General features: G+C 38.0%; 1 protein-coding gene across 7 annotated transcripts in view; it reads left to right on the top strand.

Moving 5' to 3' along the window:
* Window positions 1-24,889, top strand: part of LOC134539163 (serine/threonine-protein kinase MARK2) — a 282,821-nt gene that overhangs the window by 43,266 nt on the left and 214,666 nt on the right. Inside the window, exon 1 of one of the 7 annotated variants that reach the window (XM_063380931.1) lies at window positions 17,617-18,097. The exons of the other annotated variants lie outside the window; for them this stretch is intronic. Coding sequence (XP_063237001.1) covers window positions 17,834-18,097 — 264 coding nt within the window. The 5' untranslated portion in view covers window positions 17,617-17,833. Of the gene's footprint in view, window positions 1-17,616; window positions 18,098-24,889 lie in introns of those variants that run through there. 7 annotated transcript variants of the gene reach the window in all.

Here is a 24,889-nt window from a genome sequence, read left to right as displayed (position 1 = left end):
ACTAAATTTTCTTTTGTGATGTCGTGGGACAACTCGAGAAAGGTACCTTTTGAATGTTAATGAAACCATTTAAAAGTAATTTTAAAATAAATTTTTAATGTTTTTGGCAGTTTTTAACACCAGGAGAATTGATTGTAAAAACAATTTATCTATTTCAATTATGAATCGGAAACTTTATACTTGCAGCAACCCTGGAGAGATAATTCGACTCCTAGACAAGTCTTTGGCACAGTTGACTGGTTCCTCGTTTAGTCAGTTACGTGTTAGTAACTTGGTAATACTCTTGTGAAAACCGAGTGGCAAATTTTTGTTGCGTTGAGAAACTAAAATTCTCCCCACACCTCTTCCCCAAAATTTTCATTTTATCTAGTGAAAGTTGCGAACAGAAAACATAACTTCAACCCTTCAACCAGTTGGGAACGGGGGGGTTACATTGTATTGTAGCCACAATTTTTTTTTTGTTCGCTGTAAACGTTTTTGAGTTTTTAGGAACTTAGTTTTTATTTTTAAACTTTTGAGTTTTTAATGATGTGAGTCTTCACATGTTATAACTTCTAAGACCATGTAAGTGAAAATGCTTAAAACGGCGCAGAACGTTTTTTTTTCCAAAAGTTAATTAAGAAGCGTGTTCGTATCAGTAAGTTGTGATGTTATTACACGAATAATTAGCTTGTTACGTTTGGAAACTCAAAGCTTACTATGTAACACTCGACTGCATAGAAAGAACAGATGATGTGCTGCTGTTGGCTGTGCCGCTTGAAAAAACGCGGCGGCCATTTTGTTCTGATGAGAACCGGAACCTTGAACGTGACTGGTTACCTCAGCAGGGGGCTTAACTGCTTCCCACAGCGGACGGGAGTGCTTCGATGTGATCCGTCTGAGACGCCAGAAAGGCCTAGAGAACTTTTTTTTTTTTCACCATACGTCCCTTACGAAAAGAATACCGACAGCAGCTGCAGTGTTGTCACGCTGATCGCATTTGTCACGTGCGATTTGTAAAGGCGAAATACGCCTTATTGGTTTGAACATATCTCAGGCCATCATTTTCTGTCGTTGAATTTTCAAATAAAAATTTGTGAGCGCGTATTCCAGTGCCGGCCAGATTTTTGTAAAATCTAACATACAAATACACTCACAATACAAAACTAGGACACGTAATTTAACGTATAATTCTCAAAAATTATGACGAGTGTGATAAATATACGCAAAATGTGTTTTTAACTGCATTTATTGACTCGAATCACACGTAGTTTCCGCACCCGCCGCTAGAATTCGCTGCCGTACCAGCTACGTTGACTGTTGAATCATTCAATTTGCAGAGTGAAATTTTAAACTATATATAATGGAACGGCTCCGATTAAAGCGAAAGAGACTTGAAAAATACTAAACCCAGTTGGGCCTGATTTTCGACAATGAATTTTATTAAAATACCATATATCTTAAACTTCATTTAACAGTAAGTACTATTAAGTTTTTCTTTTGTCTTTATGATCTTTGGTTCACACCATCCGCCACAGTTGGTAGCACCGTGGTTACACATTTTCGTTCCATGCGACTTCGATCCTTTCACGAATTTACGATCATTTCACGAATTTACGATCATTTCACGAATTTACGATCCTTTCACGAATTTACGATCCTTTCACGAATTTACTTATACCTAACTCCGTATACCGAGAGCTAAGATGTTACTCATCAAAAACAGGCCTCGTTAAAACGTAGTTTATAACTTACTGTAATGCCTGAAGTTAATAGTGACTGGCTGCTTGTGAATTCGTTGTAGTTTCGTATTTAATTATTTTTTTTTGCGAATGACTACAACTGTAATAATAGTGTAAATAGACAATAAGGCGTATCTCTGCCTTAACGAAGGCAAATTTTCAATACTGAACGTTAAAAACTTGGTTGTTTAATCAAAACTGTTTAAACTAAGATAGCGTGTTTCGGTTAGTTTCCTGTGAACAAATTCTATATTTAACGTACCGTGGTTAATCTCCTAGTTCACCCTTAACATGCAGTGTTGATAAAAAGTCACATAAGCGTTATGTGCCATACAAATATTTTTAAAAATTTGGAGATCCACTTTTTTTTCTTGCTTGGAAGCCTATGTGTATTTCATAGGTATTTATGCACGCCACATATTTTAGGTTTCACCAATTAGGCTCAATGGTGGCTTCAGGATGACTTTTCGGGAGGGGCTATCGCACAAAGAAAGGTCGTAGTTGCAAAAAAATGAAAGTGGTCAGATATTGGCCTTGGAATATTATTTACAAATTGCAGGTTTCAAATACAGAACCTTAGTAGCTCCATGCAACTTTTGATGAGATAAAAGTTTAACATATGAAATTAAATATTTAAGTAAACATAAATATGCAATCAATAAAATTGGTATCGGGAGGGGCTGTCGCCCCCACCGCCCCCCCCCCCTCTTCTGGAGCCGCGCTTGATTAGGATATCGACTTCATACTTAAAATATTGCGGCCAGATCTTGAGCACGCGACCTATCGTTTACTGGTATTCCTGTGTTTCCAGCCTTGGGTTGACGCCGGAACAATCGCGGCTTAATGGGCCCGCCTACCTGGTCACACACACGGTGTGCAGAGCTTCAGGAAAAACAACGCGATTTCAAAACTACTCAAGATATCCGAGTGGGGTATGTTTACGAAAAGCATTTAAGAGTTCGCTGAGGCCCGAAAAGTACTTTTAATTTTGGATCATGTTTTTAAACTGTATTTCTAGAAGAGTTAAAATGGCTGAAACGCGTGTTTTCAGAGTAATTTTTAGGTGCAAAACAAGTGGTACAGATTCTTGAAAGCACTTAAGGGAGTTGCATTGCACCTTTATCTTCATTTTCCCGTAATATAAAAATACGGTCACCGCTCAAATTTCACAGTTATCCTGTGCACGACGAGAAGACTGCGCGCCAGTCCAGAGGAGACACCGCGCTATAGAAGCACCATCAAGCGTCGCGCTTATCATCCCGCCTCACTAACACAGATACACCCCTGACGAGGCGGGCCCCTTAAGAGTGGTATATACCCCTTTTTAAAACCAGTTATACATGCGTCCACTACTAGCCTATTTTCTCGAGAATTATGATAGCTACAGCTTTCAGATTATTAATCTGACGAGAAAAGTAATGCAGTTTTTCCAATATAGTTTTATATTTTGGAAATCGTGACGCAAAATATATTTAAAAAAATGGTAAAAACAAGAAATTCGTTGACGAATTTCTAGTTATTCGATGAGAAAAATGAAAATTTGAATCTATATTGGAAAAGATTATATTTTTCTGAATAAAATGGTATATTAAAAGTATAAGGTCACAGCATTAAATATCTGTGTATTTGGTTAGGAAAACTGGCTAATTTGGCATTTTTAGTGTCTGCCTTGTGCTGCTCGACGGGAAAGTTGACGCCAAGCTCCGGGAAGACGAGCAGGGTGGGGATGACACTGACACGCCTCAACGTCGCCCGCGGTAGGGGAAGTGCTGATCTGTAACGGTGATAAACCTCCTCCTCCCTTCTTCCTCCTCCCGCTACACAGCAACACCATTTCTCTAAAGGATTCATAGTCCAGGCATTTTATGAGAAAAAGGGGTCGATTTATGGACAAATTGCGAGAAAAGGTTTTACAATATCAAAATTTGCAGACAAATTTGTAGAATAACATATCCAAAATCCACCGAAATCCACTTTATTTTGGTAACGTTTTTCCCGGGATTTGTCCCGGAAAAATGCGGAATAAATTAATAACTGTAAAACGGTGCGTTCTACGAAGAAAGGTATAGACACTAAAATTAAAGAGAGCCAAATTTACCATAACATATCAAAATTTTACAAACATTCATTAATAACTACTGTTTTGTTTTCTGGAATTCGTCACGGAAAAACCTAAAATATTGAAATAAATTGAAAATGGCGCATTTTACAGCATGTTTCAGGACAAAGTTAAAGTAAACAACGATTTTCATAGTATATTGCAAATTCACAAAAATCAACACAAAATAGGTTTTTGGTTTTCCAGAAAATTTCCTGAAAAAAAAAAGGACAAAACGAAAACGTATCGTACGTCAAAGAAATTCGTGACTAAAATTAAAGACTTTTTTGTATTAAATATAATTTCATTTCAACAAAATCTGCTCATATATATAAATATATATTTACATATGTATATAGTTTTTTTTGTGACTCGTCCTGGAAAATCTTTAAAAATTCAATAAAACGAAAACGGAACATCGTATTGAAAAAGTTTCGGTGGGACAAACAGAAGCACACAAGATTTCCTATACCAGATCCTAAATTCACTGAAATCTGGTATATAGATTTTATTTTGTGATCGGCCACGGAAAAAGTATTGAATATGTAGGCAAAATAACAGAAAGCATTGTATCCCATGTAAAATTGTCGGATCCGAACTATATTTAATTTCCATAATATACAAGTATTTTAAAGTCACTTAAATTATATTCCTTTTTCAGTTAGTGATGTGTTAAAACGTTTTTGAAATCTACCAAAAAAAAATCAGACTCATTTCAACTGCTTATTGTTTGAAAGAAAAATTTGACACGTCCATTCTCACAAAACATATCATACAATTAAATTTACACAAGATTTCCAGTGACCTGTATCGAGAAGAAATAGAAAAATATACACACATTGGGATGCACTCTGTAACACACAATACTGAATAAATATGCATTAGGTAACATACATAAGTACTTTAATTTAAAATATAGGTTACCTAAACAAACATCAGCGTGATTTTATATTTCTATTAATGTTAAACTGATCCAAAAATTCGGAAAATAACCTGCATATCAGCTCGAAATGTTATTTAATAGAATCATCCTGTTTAAGAGCGTTATATACCCATTTTTAAAACCAGTTATACATGCGTCCACTACTAGCCTATTTTCTCGAGAATTATGATAGCTACAGCTTCCAGATTATTAATCTGACGAGAAAAGTAATGCAGTTTTTCCAATATAGTTTTATATTTTGGAAATCGTGACGCAAAATATATTTAAAAAAATGGTAAAAACAAGCAATTTGTTGATAATTTTCTAGTTATTCGATGAGAAAAATGAAAATTTGAATCTATATTGGAAAAGATTATATTTTTCTGAACAAAATGGTATATTACAAGTATAAGGTCACAGCATTAAATATCATTGTATTTGGTTAGGAAAACAGGCTAATTTGCATGGATATGTAGGAACACCCTACCTAAAAAGCCGTCACAGTAATTGCAGTCCTCGGGAGGTAATTCGCGCCGGTTTTTACAGGTTGATCCATGACAGTTTCCACAAGCCGAAGAACATGGGATGCCGTGTTTCCTACAACTGCAGTTGGATGCACCGCAACCATCTTCGTTGCAAGTGCACCTGATTACCTTCAAAAGGCATTCCATAACTGTTGGCTTGTCTGTCGAAATTGGCAAATTGTCTCCATCCCCATTCTTCTGGATTCATCTTAATTCCCTTCCATTCTTGTATCTGATAGAAAACCCTTAAGAAATGGAAACGAGCTGAAGCACTAGTTGGAGGTAACTGTTCTGGTTGTACACATTTAGAACTAGTAGCTGCATTCTCACTTAACACTTTACAACGCAAAGTGTCGAAAGTGTCACTTCTTGACCCATTGTACAGGCGTACTACAGCTGTTCTGCCGATTTTACAGTGTCTTCTTTTGACACACTGGGAATGCTATCTGAAAATACTTTCGCAAGTTGCCTGAAGGCACTGTCATTCTGGAGAAGATCCAATATTTTCCCCTTTATACCATAGATGTGTGATGTCGTGTCACATCCCATGAATGCATGACAGAAAAGAATATTACTACAAATTTCATCACCGAGCTTCAGCTTTAGCTCCTTAATGTGATATGTTTTCTTCTGCCTTTGTTCACTTTTTAAACACAAACAGTTATGTGATTGTGAGCCAAAATATTAGAGTAAAAGGACAAGTAAATCTGTGTCTGTTCCTATAACTATTGTCAATTGTTCTTTTGCACATTTAAAGCTTCTTGGACAATGTAAATATCTGCATCACCTGGTGCTTCGACAACAGGACATTTTCTTCGCGTACATGTATTGCTAATAACCTTAAAAATTGTCCTTTATTTCGCTCGTTCAAAAAAAAAACATATCTTTACGGAGTGATAGCTGCATTTCTCCTGTGAATTCAACTACAGGTGATGCATTACCTCTTGCTCTTCTAATATGTGCTGTGTCTTTAGTACTGTGAGTTTTCCCATATCCATCAAATACAGTAGTTGCTAATCCATAATTTTTCAAGATGAAACTCACGTACAGCTGAGCGATCTCGTTGTATGTTGCAGTATGGGACCAAGGTAACTGATGAAGTAAATATCCTCCGTCAATGACATATTTAATTTAATTTTATATATTTTATCGTTTGCAGAGTTATAACACATGGATACATAAAATCACTCAGTACAAGGGAATGGGAATTCAATCGTATAAATAGTAACTACATATACCAGGACAATAGTACATAAATTTTAAGCACATTTTGATAAAGGTCAATTATATAATGCAATTTTGTTGCCCTTAATTTAATTCACGATTTATTTTGAAGTACGGTGCACGGTTTCCGTTTTTTTTTCTTTCGATAAATTTTTTCCGGGACATTTCCTGGAAAACAAAAAAAAAACAATTAAATGTTGATCTGTGTTAAATTCTCATATATTATGAAAAACATTGTTTACTTTATCTTTTTCCTAACCCATTATACTGTAAAGTGCACAATTTTCGATTTATTTCATTTTTAATATTTTTTCCGGGACTAATCCCGGAAAACGAAGCAGAATTTATAAGATGATTTTCTTGAACTTTGGATATGTTATGGAAAAGATAATGTTCTTTAATTTTTGTCTCTACAGGTTTTGTCGTCAGATGCACCGTTTTTGAGTTATTATTTTATTTCGCGTTTTTCCGGAACAAAACCCGGAAAAAAGTTACCAAAAGAAAGTGGATTTCGGTGGATTTTGGATATGTTATTCTACGAATTTTTCTGTGAATTTTGATGTAAAAAAAACTTTTCTTGCAATTTGTCCATGTTTTTTTCATATCTTTCCTGGACTATCATGGCGAGTAGCTTGAAAAGAATCTTCACTCGGTAGCAACCTACATTGTACAAGATTTTTAAGTCTGTTGATTCGTTCAATGGTTCGTTAATGCTGTTTGTGAGCTTTCGCATAATATAAAAAAGACGCAATTATCTGTTAGTCGGTACGCATGAAAAAAAAGCAAGACAAACGAATCGGTAAGTTAGGGCGACTTTATTTAAGTGCGAAACGGAAGAAAAGAAGAGCAACAGCTCTGATGGAGTACCAGAAACAAAGGTAAGATATAGCGATACCGATATTAATTTTTCTTTTATTAATGTAAAAGAACACCGGAGAATTCCAAACCCGGCTAAAAACTATTTTAAGAAACATATGTTACAAATTAGTTTGTACAATGCATTAAATTTTTTAGAAAAATCCGAAGAGTTGAAGAATATGGTGCAGCACAGTAACTGATCCCCAAACGGCTAACTTGACGGCTCATTTTTCTTTACCAAGATAAAGCAACGCAGAGAATGAAAATATGGTTCTGAATCCTGATGAGGAGTAAGTAGCCAGTGCTTTATACTACACAAACTGCGAACTGTATTTAACGATAACATTTAGAATTAGCATTTTATTACGTTCGGAGTCTAATGAAAGGCTTAAATTTTTCATATAAATAATTTTCAGTCCAGTAATTAACTTCTATGGATTTGTTTTAGGAAAATAATATATATACGCCTAGTGTTACGGACAGATTAAAGAAAAGTTAGATACTCGTTATTACTTTTGTATGTAAGTCATTGGAAGTTATTATGGCTTGACGACCATACATACGTCATCGATTATCAATTTCAATTAGTAATTTTAAAAAGTGAACTAATAGGGCATTAATCCAGTCCTAGAAAAGTCCATGTGATGTGAAAAATACTAGTGCTATTATAAAACAAGCCGAAAGATAATTAAATAAATCAGTATGGGCGAAGTTATAAGGGTGGGGGAATAATTGCGAGAATGGAAGGCAAGCTATTGATGACTCACTGTGTTCGGTTCCAAAAGACAGTTTCTTCATCCCCCACCTCATTTCCCTTGTTTGAGCGTGTCTCAGTTTACAAATGCGTTCGACTATCAACAAATTATTGTTACTTGTGGTAGCCGCTTGGCTGGAAAAATGCCAGGAATCCTTACTGCTGTATGTTGTAATATTCAACTGCGTCATTGGGTGATTTTCCATGTTTCCTTATAAAAAATATTGAGTGCGAAAAATTTTCCCCTTGTAGGCTTTCTAGTAAAGGACGATATACAATATGGCTCTCCTGCAAACAAAACATTCAGTAAATATATGATGACATAAATTATTATTGTTCCACGTAGGCATTTCTTGTTTTTGAATGTTACTTGTTTCTATGCAAGTTTGTACGTGCATGCATGTGTATGCCCGTATCTCGTGCTGTACTTACATTCTGGAATTAGACTTGTCATATTAGTGTACAATAAAACTCTCTTACATCATATCCCACACTTACTGATTAGTTTGCGAACAGTGGTAGTGTTTATAGGCAGGATTATAGAATTAACTGAATATGTCACTACCTTTAAAGAGAAATTCATCAACATTTTGAGCGGAACACACAACTATAAAATTGTACTCAAATATTAGAGCCAAAATAGGAAATTTCGTTACTTTTGGAATTTTGATACTCGACATGTCACAAATATATTTTGTTTTAATCTTTGCAGGACAGTCACCAAATCGTACGCCAAACTTCAGCCACCAATCCAACTGCTGGAAACGGAAGCCGGTGTTTTTCATTGGTCCACGGAAGTGTCTGACACCATCATCATAGAAAACAACATCGTTGAAAACTTAATAAAATGACGTATGAAATGAGCAGTATTCAACAGGAAAGAGAGGTATTTAGAACAAACATTTATCGCTGATTTAGAATTTTTGTAATAAAACGTTTGAACCTATTTGAAGCCAACAACAACCTGCTAGAACCTAGTAAGAGCCATAATATACTCTCATGACATACTTAATGTTCCATCAGTACAACATGGCAGGCAGTCCGAAGAAATAGTTATCAAACAGCTAGAAGACCAGGAAAAAATTAATATAAGTAAAGCTGGTCTTTTTATTGACCAAGAACACCCATTTCTTGCCGCAACATCCGATGTCCTTGTTGGCGAAGGCCGTCTCGTAGAAATTAAGTGTCCTGCTTCGGCATATGGAATGGACATAAATGAAGCCATGCGAGAAGGCAAAATAAAGTATTTGAAATATTCTGAAGAAAGTCCTACTGTCATTTCATTTAAAAAAGATCATGAATATTTCTATCAAGTCCAGAATCAGCTTCACATAACCAGAAGGGATATTTGCTAGTTAGGCATCTGTACTTCGAGCCAAAAGAAATTAAAAGTACCTATTGGAAATTTTCAGAGACGACACATTCTGGAAAGAAAAAATGGAGCCAAAACTCGTTTTATTTTACACACTATGCGTTCTTCCGGAATTAGTTGATCCTAGACACACAAGAAATATGGAAATTCGGGATCCACCGCACATAACAGAGGCTATCAGAAGCCATAAGATAAAATGCATGGGAAAACGAAGATAGTCCGAAACAAAACCGAATATTACACCCTGATTACATTAAACGTGAACATTTTTCAAGCTTTTGCAGAACTTTCAAGAAAATGTTGGTCTTGGATAATCATTCAAACTAATTTTTATAGTGACCTGTTTGATTTATCAATCTAAGTCGCCTGCTCACTTAGCTTCATAAACTGTCACCTTTCATACTGGAAATTATTCTTGCTCATTGTTTCCATGAACCTTCATTTTTAGTATGCCAGCACCTACATGTGCATAAGAAAGTATAGGCCGTGTGGTCACGTTCAGTGCCTACCTATAGAATCATTACCGTAATTATTTTGGACATGTAAAAAAATAAAATGTCTTACCTATAATGTAAGTTTTAAAGCTGAGTTAATCTTTCCAGAATGGTTAAATGCTCAAGTGAGCAATGGTGCTTCAAAATTATAGAAGACATTGCTTGTTTAGCTGAATAAATACTGAGGTGGTCGTAACTGTTACTTAGTTTGAAGGAAATAATTCATTTGGCAGCCAATTGAGAAATTTGTAAAATTTGTAAATGAGAAACAAGAGAATTTCCTAAAAAGAGTGTTCGGTATGCATAAACTTCTTGTCTTGTAAGTCCTAACAAAAAGGAGAAACGAAATAAATTTCGTTAAATAATGTATAATAGCGACCATAAAAATATTTTGCTTCAGTGGTAAGCAAAATTAAATTCTGTGTTTTGTTGTTTTAAAAGTGTGTGTGCATTAAATCAAATAGTATAAATGCCTGTCTAGTTAAAAATATAAAGCTTATGTACATTTTTTGTGCGTCACAGGTAAAACCAATTTGTGTGTATTTCTACTAAACTTGTTTAAATAATCTGTTGTCGTTTACTGTATCGGATTTGTAAAATTATTTCTATTTAAGCATTTGTTTCTCTTAAGTACCTCTCTAAAGGCCATCTACATACTTTTAAGATTGTTGGACTTTTCTGCAAACAGTTTTGAAAAAAAATTTGTGATGTAAAAATATTTGTGTTTGAAATGTCTATTATACCGTACAGTTTTTTTTTAATTTGTCTTTCTTGGAAGTAAATCGTGCGCACGTTGGTTTAATTTATAGTGCTCTTTTTAAATTTCTTTGTCTTTTATAACATAATGAACATTGTCTATTGGTGTGAAACAAAATGTATGAATTACATGTGAAATAAATACATGTTTTTTAATGTGTAATTATGTAACGATTTCTTGTATAGTGCCTTTTTCTACCACGTCCAAATAAAATATATGCTACCTGCATGATAACTCATTGCCATGACACAAGTGAAACAATTATAAAGGAGATTTTTCCATCTTATAAAGTCACGAACACTTTTTTTTTTAAATAATACATAAGATGTATGTATTTCGAAACGCTTTTACAACTATCATTGACAGATGCGAGTTATAAAAAATACATAACATCGATTCGGGAAATATATTTAACTTCGGCAAGATTTGTTTGCAGAATAAGGTAAGTTAATGTTTCTTGGAGGATATGTAACGTTTAATATCCACGTGACTTCGAAAATTACGATGTAATGTCACTTTTCCCATTTCATGTAAAAGTTTGTGTTTTTAGCAAAAACAAAGTAATGCATTTTATCTTTTTTTTTACTTATGAACTACTAAACACGCGTAAAAAATATGCTACCATTACGATAAACATACTTTTCGCGTTATTTGACATTTGAGTTGAATGAAACGTGTGTAGCCACTGTTAGCTCGCGCGGCGCTCCGCTCCTACGGGGAAGGCAGGCAGGCAGGTAGCAATGCTGTCGAGACATCCCGACCCGTACCGCGCCGTCATGAGGAGGGAATGACCACGGAGTGAGGGAGGGTAAACCGAGTCTATCCCCTCCACCGACATCATTTCGCCAGGACGCGCTCCTAGTAGGCCACTCCTCCAAGGCTAAACTCCGCCCAGGCTAGAGGTATTTTGTGCTGCTCGCGCCGGATTCTGAGTAGCCGCTTCCCTATATACCACTCTTAAGACGTGCTTCTGATGGTGGGCGGGCGGCCAGGTGGTCCGCGGCCTGAGGGTTGGCCACCTCTCGCGCTAAGCGAACTTTTCCGGCGTCTCGCCGTCGCGGGCCAATTAGCGCAGGCCTGCGATAGGAAGACGGCGCCGACCGGGTTTCCCTTTGTTCCCGGGACGGCTTGCCCCCCGAGCGCCAGGTTTTGAGGGGGGCGGGAGAATTCGAGGTGCGGAAAACAATCCGCGTACAAATAAAAATACAAATGTGTTCGTTCGGTCAGAATCTTAAATCTCACGAAAGTTAACTTTAACAGATTTCTTTATAAATTTAGACACAATTTTTGCATCTAATACGCGCGTGTTTTTATATACCGATGTCACACCTGCATGTAACAGGTAAAAATATAGTACACAGAAATATAAATATATATAAATGAATGTTTGTGGGTTCGTTTTCTGTTTCGTAAAGATATATATAGGAAGATATAGAAGTAGATAGAGATATAGAGAGATATAGGGAAGGAGATAAGCAGATATATAGATAGAGCGAGGGATTTATATATATATATATATATATATATATATATAGAGAGAGAGATATGTATATATATATAGAATATAGCTTTGTATACGTGTAGCTACTTGAAACAAATTTAAATAAAAAATTGAAAGAGGCATAGCAACGCATGCTGCGCATTAGCTAGTTGGATATTAAATTTATGGGATGCGAAAATAAGTTTTTTACGGTAATAATTTGATTTATATGAATACATGTCGAGGGGAAATTTTATTTTGTACTAATTATCGCAGTTCTCTTAAAAATATTAGGGTTGCGACCAAATACTTTAAAAAATAGATTTAAGACTCGTTTATCATAATATTCAGTATGCTATTACTCGTGTTTTATTACGGTTTATGACAGCCGTATACAAATGCAATAACCATTTATTACATTTAAATAAGAAAAAAATTCAAACGTATTTGGAAATCTTAGTGTTTAGTTGCATAGTTTAAAACTGATAATAAATTATCTGGGATTTGTAAAATTTTATGATGTAGGAAAACTGGAAAAGGATAATAAAATATTATCTGTCCAGAGTTGCCTGGATTTGGGGCCTGCTCAGAAGAGGAGACCAGCGTTATTTTTTTTGTATAGATATGATTTCGATTTATGTCAGACTGCTTCGTAGTGAATTTGCAATACAAAAAAAAAAACCCCGCAAAAATACGAAACAAAAACTAAAATCTTTTTGTGAATTCCTGGGACGGATTATTATTATTATTATTATTATTGGACACGCAAGCGTCAAACGATAGTTAGAAATATTGTCACCGGCATAATTTAACGTAAGAACAAACGTTATAACGTGAAACTACTATATCATTCGAGGGTTAGAAGGTTCCTCCGCTGTCAGCATTTGGTTTGTTATCGATTTGGGCCGTTAATAGAGCGTTCTGAAGATTTGTTCGTCCCTGTTTGTTTTGGGCCCTTTTTTTTTTTTTTTTTTTTTTTTTTTAAAGCCAGACAAACAATATACATACACGCACACATTTTACAACACGTCTACCTCCAACAAACTCACTAATTTTCTCTAAACGTTGCTGACATTCTGTAACTTCAGTCTGTTACCTCTATAAATGTTATTCAAGTACGAAAATTGATATAGTGGTTCGTCCGTCAACACTTTGAGTGAATATTGTAAAACTCTATCGGTTATCCGTGTTTGGTATTTGATTTACATTCAGCGAAATTAGCTTACAGTTCAGTGCTAATCCAAGCAAAACCTAAGTTGAGCAGAAATTTAGTTTATTAACGACGTATTGTGTAATTACTCGGATTGTTTGGACCAATCTTAACAATTATTCTTGGCGCATTTAATGCAGTTAAAAAACAAATACTGTGTGAAAATTTGAGTAGAAAATTTGATAAGCGTTTTCTTTACTAGAGACCCGACACCCAGCTAGCACACTGCAGGGAAACGGGAAACGGAAAACGGAAAACGGAATGGGTCAATGATCTGTTGAACAGGACTATCCCAGAATTTTCGTGGAGTACTTTCGGGAAACCCTCGAAAAGGCGTAGTCGGTGCGGCGGGAAACGGCGGTTGTAACCCTCTGTGTCGGTTTGGTCTGTTGTGTTCTGATGATCGTCGCAATTGTAGGCGGGAGTTGCCGTTGTCGCCTCCAGCATTTCACCCGAGGAAAGTGCGGATGTGAAAGCGCGCGTGGCTTCCCTTCTCTCCCCCCCCCTTCCGGGATATGGGGGGGGGGGGGGGAAATGTACGACTCTTCCCCCCTCCTTTGCTGCCCCTTTAACCCGACGCACGCCGACGTCACCACGATTTCGGGAAGCCTACGAGTCATTCTCCCCCGATCACCCCCGATCACTCCCGAACATAGCCGAAGTTTTTTTTTTTTTTTTCGTTCGCGTATCTTAGCCGCTCGTCGGAATAAATATAAAAAGAATTATTTGTTTACTATGCAGGTTTTATCCTGGGCCCAACCTATCTCTAGTTATAGTCTAGATTTAAGAGTGAGGGGAGTTAGTCATGGCGCCAATCGTTGCCATGGCTGGCCAATCCCCTCCTAGCACATGATGCATGCGACCCTCTCCCTGCATGGCTAATCCCAGCATGTCTAGGCGTATAGGCTTCGGCCTGAGACGCACCTAGGTCCTTCCTAACCTGGACCCCTCCAAAATACACTTAGTTTGTTAGGTTAGGAAAAAAAAAATTATTTGTTTAGTTTGTAATCCGTATTTATATTTAATGCAGGGTAGTTATCCCATCAAATCCGCCGCCATGGCTGGCCAGTCCCCGCACAGAGCACAGTATGCATGCGTGGCTTAATCTCAGCACGACCAGGCGTGTACAGGCTTCGGCTTGAGACGCACCTAGTGGGTCCCTTCCTAACCCGGACACCTCTTACAAAAAAAAAAAAAAAAAAAAAAACAATTTTGCGAGAGTTTATACATTTTCACAGTTTTAGATTTTTTTTTTTTTAAGTTGCTGACGGAACAAAACCAACATTTTTTAAAAAAGCTGCTTGACCCTCCACCTAAAAAAAAAAAATACAAGGCGAATTTTTGCTGTAAATTTAACACATCTAACCTAAACCATGTTTTACATTAGCGACAAAAAATTAATTGAATGTCCACGAATAATTCATGTGACTCGGGTGCAGTGGATAGTAGTTTCCCCCCCACGTTGTCGGGAAGCCTTCATTCCACAGACGAGAGAGCTAAACCCGAAGTTCCCCGAAGTTCATGTTTTAAAGTATTTATAATGTAGCTAACCGAACCTAATTGATCATTAGTATCCTTTTATCAAAACATTTACAATGAAGAAGAAAAAAAACCGAAGATGCACGATCGGACGTTTGGCTCTCTCGTCTGTGAAAAGGCTTCCCCGCGTTGTCTCGTTGCTGGCTCAGTTGTGGCCCGCGATTCCCAGGAAGAGCCGCGTCAGACACTGCCCAGCCTCGTGATGTGACTGCTGGTTGGCCAGGGTATCTTACTGCCGCAGACACCACGTGCTCGCGACGCTGATGAAACAAGAGTTCTGCAGCAGCTGTTGCGTATTTTTGTCAGCATTTGCCCGGACGTAATTGCACGTATACCCAACATCCGTAACACGTAAATTTTTTCACATTTTTGTGGCTGGTTACTTTCCCCCAATTATTTCAATGAGATAATTTTGCGACAGTGAAAATTTTCTGTGATTTAGAACTTAATTCGATTAAACATAACTCAGGCGCGCAGTGTTCCATGACTTGATGTAAGCTTTCGGACATACGTCATTGCTAAGCACATGTATGTCTGTAGAAGAAAACTAAAAAAAAAAAAAAACTATAAAAAACAAATGAAAAAAAAACACAAATTAAGCAAAAAAATTGCTGTTGTCAGGATTTAACACCACACAATACTCCACAACAGGAATATGGTCAACAAACAAATAAAAACAAAGAAAATGGACTAACAGAACAAAAAAAAAACACAAAGGATGACAGCACAAAAATACCGAACCCAAAAAATTCAGCACAACAGTTGAAACGAGATAAAAACACAGAAAAACGAAAAGACGAAACAAACACAATAGTTTTCCAAAAACAGAAGAGAAACGAAAAACCCCCCCACAAATGATGACAGCACAAAAATATTGAACCCAAAAAAATTCAGCACAACACTTAATCTTAATTACTTTGTTATTCGTAGTGAAAGTGTTGTTCAGCCCCAACTCTAAAGGCGTATACCAGCCACGGGAAGAACTTAAAACCATAAGACCATCTTATTTTGTCTGAATGACGAACCCGCAGCTGAAGAAGTTTGTCTGTCGAATTCTGACTCATTCTGTATACAGGCCGTCCCGTAACTCAGCGTCAAGCCGAGAACAGCTGATAGGCCAATTAATCACTGTTCTGATTTTAAAAAAAAAAACACCGAAATTCAAAAAGTGTCAATAGTTTTCGAGCTATAGGTTTTTTTTCTCAAACGTGTTTTAAATCCTCACGCCCTGCACCAAATTATTAGATACTGTGATTAAAAATTGTTTCTACAAAATTATAAATTACCTTACTGTTAATAACAATTCAAAATAAAATCAAACGTGATGTACTTTTGGAGGGAAAAATTCTTTGTACGATAATTCGGCAAGAATTTTTAATCGGGCAACATTGACTTTTCACTCATCATTTACTTTGCTAAATTAATAGTGATATATTATGATTTGCTATCTATTCAAATAACTTTAAAAGTTAGCAAAGTATTTTTTTCTACACTGTCACAATTTACCCAATATTTTTTTTTTTGCCCAATAAGTCTCCCAAATAATTTCCCCCCCTCAAAAGTATAGTATGTTTGAATTTGTTCTGAATTGCTATCAGTAGTAGGTTATATATGATTGCTTTGCAAAAAGGATGTCAAAACTTTTGAAAAAAAAATAAACAACCATAAACTGTTCTCGGCGCGTCATCGAGTTATGGGACACTGTCAGGATTTCTACAGGTATGGATAGAAAAGACGAAGAATCAGGGAAAATGGTCAGGAAAATGCCTGAAAAAATAATCAGGGTGATGACCAAATATATTTCTGTAATTACAATTTCGAAAATACATTTTCCGTCAATGTTCAGGCGACTCGAAAACTGCTGAAACTTTTTTCGAATCTGGAGATTTTGTTGATTTTCTGGTAAATATGTAGTTGAGCGATATTTGTTAAAAAAAAAAATTACAATTCCGAAAATACTTTTATTCTATGCTTTTTAACTTTCTCGTTTCATAAAACCCGGCGGAGATATTAAATTACAAATACTTGAGGAAATATAGCCGTTTTATTTTGCAATACAAGACCTGTGCAATCATTCGACCGTCGCCATTTTTTATTTTGCCGTGTGTTCGTGAATGCCTAATTAATTAAAATGATCGATTAGGTCAGGTCAGTTACATTATAAATACTTTCAAACTAAGTGGACATTAAAAATAATATGAATTAATTTTAATGGTTGTTTAGTTTTAAAGTATTTATAGGTAATGTAACTGACCTGACCTAACAAACCGGGATAAAAGGATGAACAGTTGAACTCAAGTAAATTTTTTTTTTACTTATTACTTGCGCAACAATATCCAAATAACAAATAAAACATATAACATTCTCCAATAAAAAAAAATTGATACTCGTAAACAAGAAACAATGGCAGAAGCCGCATGAATGCACAGGTATTGTGATGAAAATTAAAAAAATTCGATACCTCCTAAAGTATTTGGAATTTATTATCTCCGCCGGGTTTAATGAACAGAGGAAGTTAGAGCATAGAATCATAGTATTTTCGAATTAAATTTTTTTTTTTTAACACACATCGCCCAACTACATATTTACCGACTTTCCTCTTCCTTGAACCGTGGTGTTATAACTGTAAGCACCAAGAGGTGTATCCGGATGGAGGTGTGGAAACACGCGCGCGCGTGTGTGCGGAAGAGCTAGAGCTAGAGCTCGGCCGAGCGAGGGGAAAGCGCGGCTCGGGGCGGGTACCTATCGACGCGACCCGACTGAGCGCGCGCGCAGCCGCGGCGGCGGGGGGCCGGGCCAGTCAGCCCTGGGCGGCGGCGGCGGCAGCATCGTGTGCGCGCGCGAGCGAGAGAGAGCCCCCGGCCGCCCCCCGCAAGCGCCATGCCCCTGGCGGCCACGCTCAAGAGCCAGATGCTGCGGCTGCTGCGACGCAGCAAGAGCGCCCGCGCGCCCCTCCGCAGGGACGACAAGCGCCGCCCCGCCGCCGTGGACGGAGTTGCGGTCGCCGAGCTGGGGGCGGCGCCCCTCCTCCAGCCGCCCCCGGCCACCCCGGCGCGCCGCGGCGCCGACTCTGCCCGCAGGCAGGCCGTCTCCAACAACGCCTCGTCCAAGTCCAGGGACAGCCACCGCCGGCCCCGCTCCCAGGTCAGCCGCTCGCCTCTTTTGTGTTCGGTACATGCGCGACGATCCCCGGATGATTTGTAACCGGCGTTCGTCGTAAACGGAGGGCCAGGGCCCCTGCTGTGGCAACGGGGTCCGTGGGTCTAGGGGGCCTGCGAAAGAAAGAAAACAAAAAAAAAAAAAAATTAGACAATTTTAAGTAAATCATAGAAAACAATTAAACAACAGTAAGGTCTAAATTTAGTTACCGATGAAATATTACACCAGAATAATATTATTCGGAATATGCTGTGCGTACAGAACGTGTCCGAATCTACAACTGTGAGTAACAAAACCACCACCAATTGACGTGACACCATGTTCACGGTGCAGAACACTTACACTCGTTTAATTGCCATTATTCGAAATAAATTTACGTTGACAATCGAAATTATGTGGGGGGGTCTGCTGAGGGCTGTTACGTGTTTAGGAATTGGTTTACAGCAATGTTAACGATTTAAGGGGCCCGCCTCGTCAGGGGTGTGTACGTGTGTCAGTGAAATTTTGAGCGGTGACCGTAACATCATATGGCCGAGAAATGAAGATAAAAATGCGCAAGTCCCTTAAGCTTTCAAGAATCTGTACAGGTTGTTTTACGCTTAAAAATTACTCTGAAAACATGCGTTTTTTTTAGCAATTCTAACTCTTCTAAAAATACAGTTTTAAAAACTTAAATCCGAAACCCAAAAGCACTTTTCGGCCCGTCGGCGAACTCTTAAAATGCTTTTCGTAAGCACCGTGTGTGTGTCCGTGTAGGCGGAGCCCTTAAAATGCCACACAATTATTTTCCCGGGATTGGAACAACTAACCAACCGTTCGCTCCGGCTGAACTTGGAATTACATGCAGCATTTGTTTTTGTTTGCAAGTATAAGTGGTTTCTTTGTCCGGAAAGATCTGAAACGCCAGACCAGGTTCGTCAGCTTGAATAAGGAGTTTAAGAAGGTCGTCGAGCCAAGGCTTTTTTTGCGCAGCGACTTGTTAAGGCCTGCTTCGCACGCGCGCGGTTTTATTCTGTTCTTCTTCTGTCGCTGCCGACAAGTTCCATTCGGTACCTAAAAAGAAACAGCAGAGCACAGAGTGCTCTGGAACTGGTTTCATCAGGTGTCTGTGAGGCTCGACACGGAACTGGTTTCATCAGGTTTGTGTGAGGCATGGACACATGTCCAGGGAACAGAAAGCAATCAACGTGCGGTTCAGTTTCTGTTTTAACCTGATAGCGAGTGTATATGTTTATTTTTTAAAAGTGTCGCAGTTTTTCTGATATAACCTGAAGTAATTAAAAAAAAAATTGTTTGTCTTCATGCTCGGGAAAATGGCGTAGAATGCTCCAAATTACTGCCGTAATTTGATGAGAGGTAGCTCCCGATGAATCATCTGGTATTCCTCCTTCCGTTTTGTTAATTTTTTTGTATAGAGAGACAACATGGCAACAGCTTGCCTTCTCTCCATGTGTACGGAAGCGAACGCAAAAACCTAGTATGATCCGTAACGAAGAACCGTGCGCGTGTGAAGTGAAAGGGGTTTCCATTCGCTTTCGGTTGCAACCGAGAGCGAACCGAACCGAATGGAACGGCGTATGCGTGAAATAGCTTGGGAAGTCGATTCCGATGTGCTCGGATCGGCTGAGAAGCGCTGGAGGTAATCTGGGCGTGGGCGTGATCAGGAAATCTTCACCTGAGAATTGGAACGTTCTATGTCCACTGAAGTCGGAACTGAGATATAAGCATTTGAAAGTTCAAATAACTATGAATAGCATGACATAGAACAAAATAATATTGGTCTCAAATTAAGAACAAACATTTTTATGTGCGTAGACGTGTGTGGATATAGTACAAATTAATACAAATATTAATTTCGTGTCCATAGCATAAAAAACCTAAAAAGTGGACATAGAACACTCCAATACTCAGGCGGCGAAATGTCGAGCGAATCCGGGTCTTGGGAGGTCCTGGCTGCGTGTCCGGCACGTGGAACTGCTAAAGAAGTGATCGATCGATGTCTCGTGACCCCGAAGAAGCGACGTCGATCACCTTGAGCCAGTTGGGTTGTCTTATCATTTTGTCGTTGTGGGGTCACACATTTTCACACCAGGTTTTTTTTACTATAAGTTATTTTCAAGCTGTGTAATAGGTCACCCAGTATCAACACATGCGTTGTACTTCGTACCACCATTAGATAATATTCATTAAATAAATTTGCAGGAAAAGTCCTCTAATAATAGTAATGACAAAAAGACAAATGAAGTAAACAACTTGGAAATGAGAACTGCTTCAGACTGTGTGTGTTGGATTATGCATTACATTTACATGCCCCCTTTTTTTTTTTTTATCTATTCGGAAGTTACACGATATAAGTAACACATTTGGTTATCTGTGGCAAATGTTTCGCCGAATATATACCATTTTTCTCTGACTACGTCTTCCACTCATTAACTAGTAGTTATTTTTTTTTTGTTTCCATGTCTAAGTGACACTACTCAAATTATGCTATCTCATTTTTGAAACATAATTTCATAAATATTCGCAGTCCAAAAAATAAATATAAGTAACGTGGTGTGTGAAGGAGGCAAGGTGAAAACGTGCGGTGTGGTGGGCTGTAAACTTGTATTAATAAAACTAAAAACATGGAGGCGCCCCAGGGTTCCGAGGCATCCATTATCGCCCCCCCCCCCCCCCCTTCAACAAACTACTCCCTGGGCTTCCGAAACGGGAGAAGGGAGGCTATTCTGGAATGCGAGCAAGATTAATGGAGCGGCCGAGAGCACGCGAAACCTCGCCCCATTGTGCGCTTGATGGATCGCGGATGGATCGCCGCCTGGCGTGGAAATACCCCCCTTCCCCCGGAAGCAGTTCCGACGCATTGGGTCAGCGTCCGGTAGTTTTTTTTTTCCGAAGGGTTTAGGGGGTATGGGGTAGGAAAAGCGTGGAGAGTGGCAGGGATGCCGGCGCCACGAAAGGTCAGAGGTGAAGCGAAGCGATACCGAAGTGCATCTCGGCGTCCATCGCAGTTTCAACGCCTCAAGGGACCCGCCTCGTCAGGGGTGTATGTGTGTCGGTGAGGCGGGATGATAAGTGCGACGCTCGCTGGTGCTTCTAGCGCGGTGTCTCCTCTGGACTGGCGCGCGGTCTTCTCGTCGTCACAGGACAACTGTGAAATTTGAGCGGTGACCGTATTTTTATATTACGGGGAAATGAAGATAAAGGTGTAATGCAAGTCCCTTAAGTGCTTTCAAGAATCGGCACCGGTTGTTTTACGCTTAAAAATTACTCTAAAAACATGCGTTTTAGCCATTTTAACTCTTATAAAAATACCGTTTAAAAACTCAATCCGAAATCAATAGTACGTTTCGGCCCTCAGCGAACTCTTGAATGTTTTTCGTAAGCAGACCCCACTCGGATATCTTGAGTGGTTTGGAAATCGCTTTGTTTTTCCTGAAGCTCTGCGCACCGTGTGTGTGCCCGGTCTAGAACGCCACTTTTAATTTTTAATTTCATCCTCACCACTTTTATTCTTTGGCTGTTCCCGAAATTTTTAACTCGACACCTCCGTCGCATTTGTTTTACCGCAAGTACAGTATCTCCGTAAAAGAATGTTTCAGTTGTAAATTTTAACATTGTCAACTGTAACCGTTGTAGAGTGTTGGTTCGAGGTCACAATTAAAGTGTAACGCAAACAGTTTTAGATAAGCGCATGCGCGAGTACTGCTTTTGTTTGTTTTCTCGCTCGCAGCCGCGACCTACGCAAGAAATGGCGACTCCTGGGCGTAAATCGCTATGTGTTCTGCAATTTGTTAAGAGTGAATACGTAGTTTCAGTAAGCGTGCGTTTCGTTGACTTGATATAATACAAATGAAATAATTTGTACCCAAATATAATTGAATAAAAGAAATGAAGTATTAAAGTTTTAATTGTGGACCCCGTGTAGCAAAAACATCCGCCGATGTGTACAGGCAGTTCGAGATGACAGAGCTCTTTTTTTAATTTATTTTTTTTCGCTGGCCTCCACGTTCACCTGACACAACGCCATGCGATGTTTTTCTTGGGGCTTTATGAAAGATGTGTGTACGTTCCGCCGCTACCTAAATGATATTCCAAAGTTCAGACACAAAATTGAAGAGGCTAGCTTCAATTACTCCGGGCGTGTTAACCAAAGTGTGGGAAGAATTGGTTGTACCTATGCCGTAACTAAAGGTACACATATTACACATTTGCAAGAATAACGAGGTTAGTTTATCTTAGATTTTATGTATGATTTGTTGTAAATAGTAGATTAAACTGTTATAATATACAATTGAAACTGGGACCTTCATTTATGGACATTCTTTATTTTATTTTTATCAGATACTCCCTTGAGTGTAATATCATTGGCGTAAAAATTCGCGCAGGTGATAATTACGAAGACTTGCGCGACCTTTTACATCAATGGAATTGTACTCATGTGAGTGTCTGTTGAAAATACTCGCGGTAGAACATTTGCAAGGGAAGTATCGAGTTAACATTTTATAAATTGCCATTAAATAAAAGTAATGACAAAAATAAATCAACGTGGAGTGAAAACCGAGCTTTACTGCGTTTACTTGGCCCCAGCGAAATATTTGTTTGCATTTAACGATATAATTACATATTTCATTCATTCAAATATATATTTTCAGCAGAAACTATTCTTGAACCAACAAAAAGATTTCTTCAACGTAACTGGATAGATACACACATAATTTTATTTTAATGTTTAATAAGTCTTATGGTTGCACACAAATTTGGACGGGCCAGCAAATTGTTTTGTTAGAGCAAGTAAATATATTTTTTTAACCTTACAAATAATTTTTATTCACTGTGTATTTGGCGATAAAAATATGTATAGAGTTGATTTGAACACATATTTTGTAGTATGATAGAACTTAAGGTTCAGTAATATGAGAATGGAATATAATTACTGATGACAATCCAAAATTATGTACAAAAATATTAAAGTTTTCTTTGTACAATGTTGTTTTTGTAACCAGTGATTCAATGTATAGAGAACAGGAAATTTACAAATGATTGCTGCTGTGATTACTACTAGGTCATGATTTCCCTCCCCCCATCAGGTTGCATCTGTTGCATATATGTATATATATATGTGTGTATATATATATAAGCAATTATTTATATTTTGCTTTTTTTAAAGCTCCTATATAACGTCACTATGTTTTAGGCATGACGTACCGTGCTGTAGCAGGCATGGTAAATAAAGGAAGCCCTAATACAACTACACGCCCGAAACGGAACCCACTTTGCGTAGTTAGTGAAGTAGTAATGTTTCGGAAGGTGCCCGGGGGGGGGGGGGGGTGGAAGGGGGGGTCTTGCGCATAACCGATGTTGAACCTGTTACTGATGTGATTATTACACAGGCGCGAAAAAGTAGGCCTATTGTGGTGGAGCGTCATAGCAATGATTCACGCTTATTCACCCATGTTCGGGATGACAATTTTTTTTTACGTTGAATTTTCAGACCAGGGTTTAGAATAAAATTCCACCGCACATATTAGGTATACAACTTTATTCGACGTTGAGTAACTTACTCCAAAATAAAAAAATCTTGCAACTGTAAGTGAAATATGTACCATCGCTTAATTTTTTTTTTTACTCTCGCACCTTGGTATTTACACCAAATAAAGATTTAAACGTTCCATTGTATTGTTTGTTAAAATTGCGTTGATTTATTGCAAACGGAATAATACATACGGATTCAACTTGTTTTTTTTTTTTAATGCAACCTGTTGAATTTTATTGTTGGTTTATAAGAAACCATCAGCGGGCAGTCTGAATAATTAATAAGCGTTACATTTTAAATAGCCTATCACGGTATCGGTAATTTGTTTAAGAGATTCAGTTTTGCCTTAAAACACACACACACACACACACACACGTACATGGAATTTTTGCCGTTAATTTCACAGGCATACAAGACCACCATTTTTTGATATTTTTCTCAGTAAATGCACTCTCTGTTACGGTGTTGGAATGCTAACGCGTTGATATTTTTAAGCCAGTTTCGGTTAGCGCTGTGCGGACGACCTTCAAGCGTTATGGAACTCGAAATGTTGGTTTTAGGTCGCCCAGGTGAAGTACCAGCAGCAGCGAACGCAAGCAACTACGTCACGTTCGAGTTTAGTGACGTCAGCGAGGACAGGCTACCATTCGATGGCGTGACAAGAGCCTTAATGGCCGCCGAGATTGGGAAATTTTTGTCTGAGAAAAGAATCTGAGGGGGTTATCGTGTTTCTTGATGCACAGAAATGCTTTCCTTCAGACCCGACGGTAGCCCGTGTATTAAGGTCATTTTACGATAAAGTATATAAGAATTAACGGTAAGAATTAGCCCTGTCCTAAAAAAAAAAAAAAAACTTTCCACGGGTGGATTGGATTATGGGATTCATGTTCCGCCATATATAACGTATACCCAGTGTGGTACAACAAAATTTAGACAAAGATATATATTTTTTTTTTACTCGTTTACGCATTAATTTACACAAATTTCCTGGTGAGGTGACAATGTTTCTTTGAATGGATTTCTTTTACGACACGCAATACCTTAGTGTTCCATTTTAATGTAAATGCAACTCGTACAGCTGTTTACATAACTCGGCAACGTAGAAAAAAAGAATCTTTAAAGCTTCTTAAATCATCTTTATGAACATAGCCACACGCAACACAGTATTGAACCATATTTTAAAATACCTACTGCAAAAGTTTGGAGACACTATTAAATCAACAGACAACATCTTGACCTGAAAT

Source organism: Bacillus rossius, chromosome 14 (assembly GCF_032445375.1).
Source record: "Bacillus rossius redtenbacheri isolate Brsri chromosome 14, Brsri_v3, whole genome shotgun sequence".
Taxonomy (NCBI): Eukaryota; Metazoa; Arthropoda; class Insecta; order Phasmatodea; family Bacillidae; genus Bacillus; species Bacillus rossius.
The sequence above is the reverse complement of the archived record's forward strand: the minus strand, read 5'-3'. Positions and strand labels throughout refer to the sequence as shown.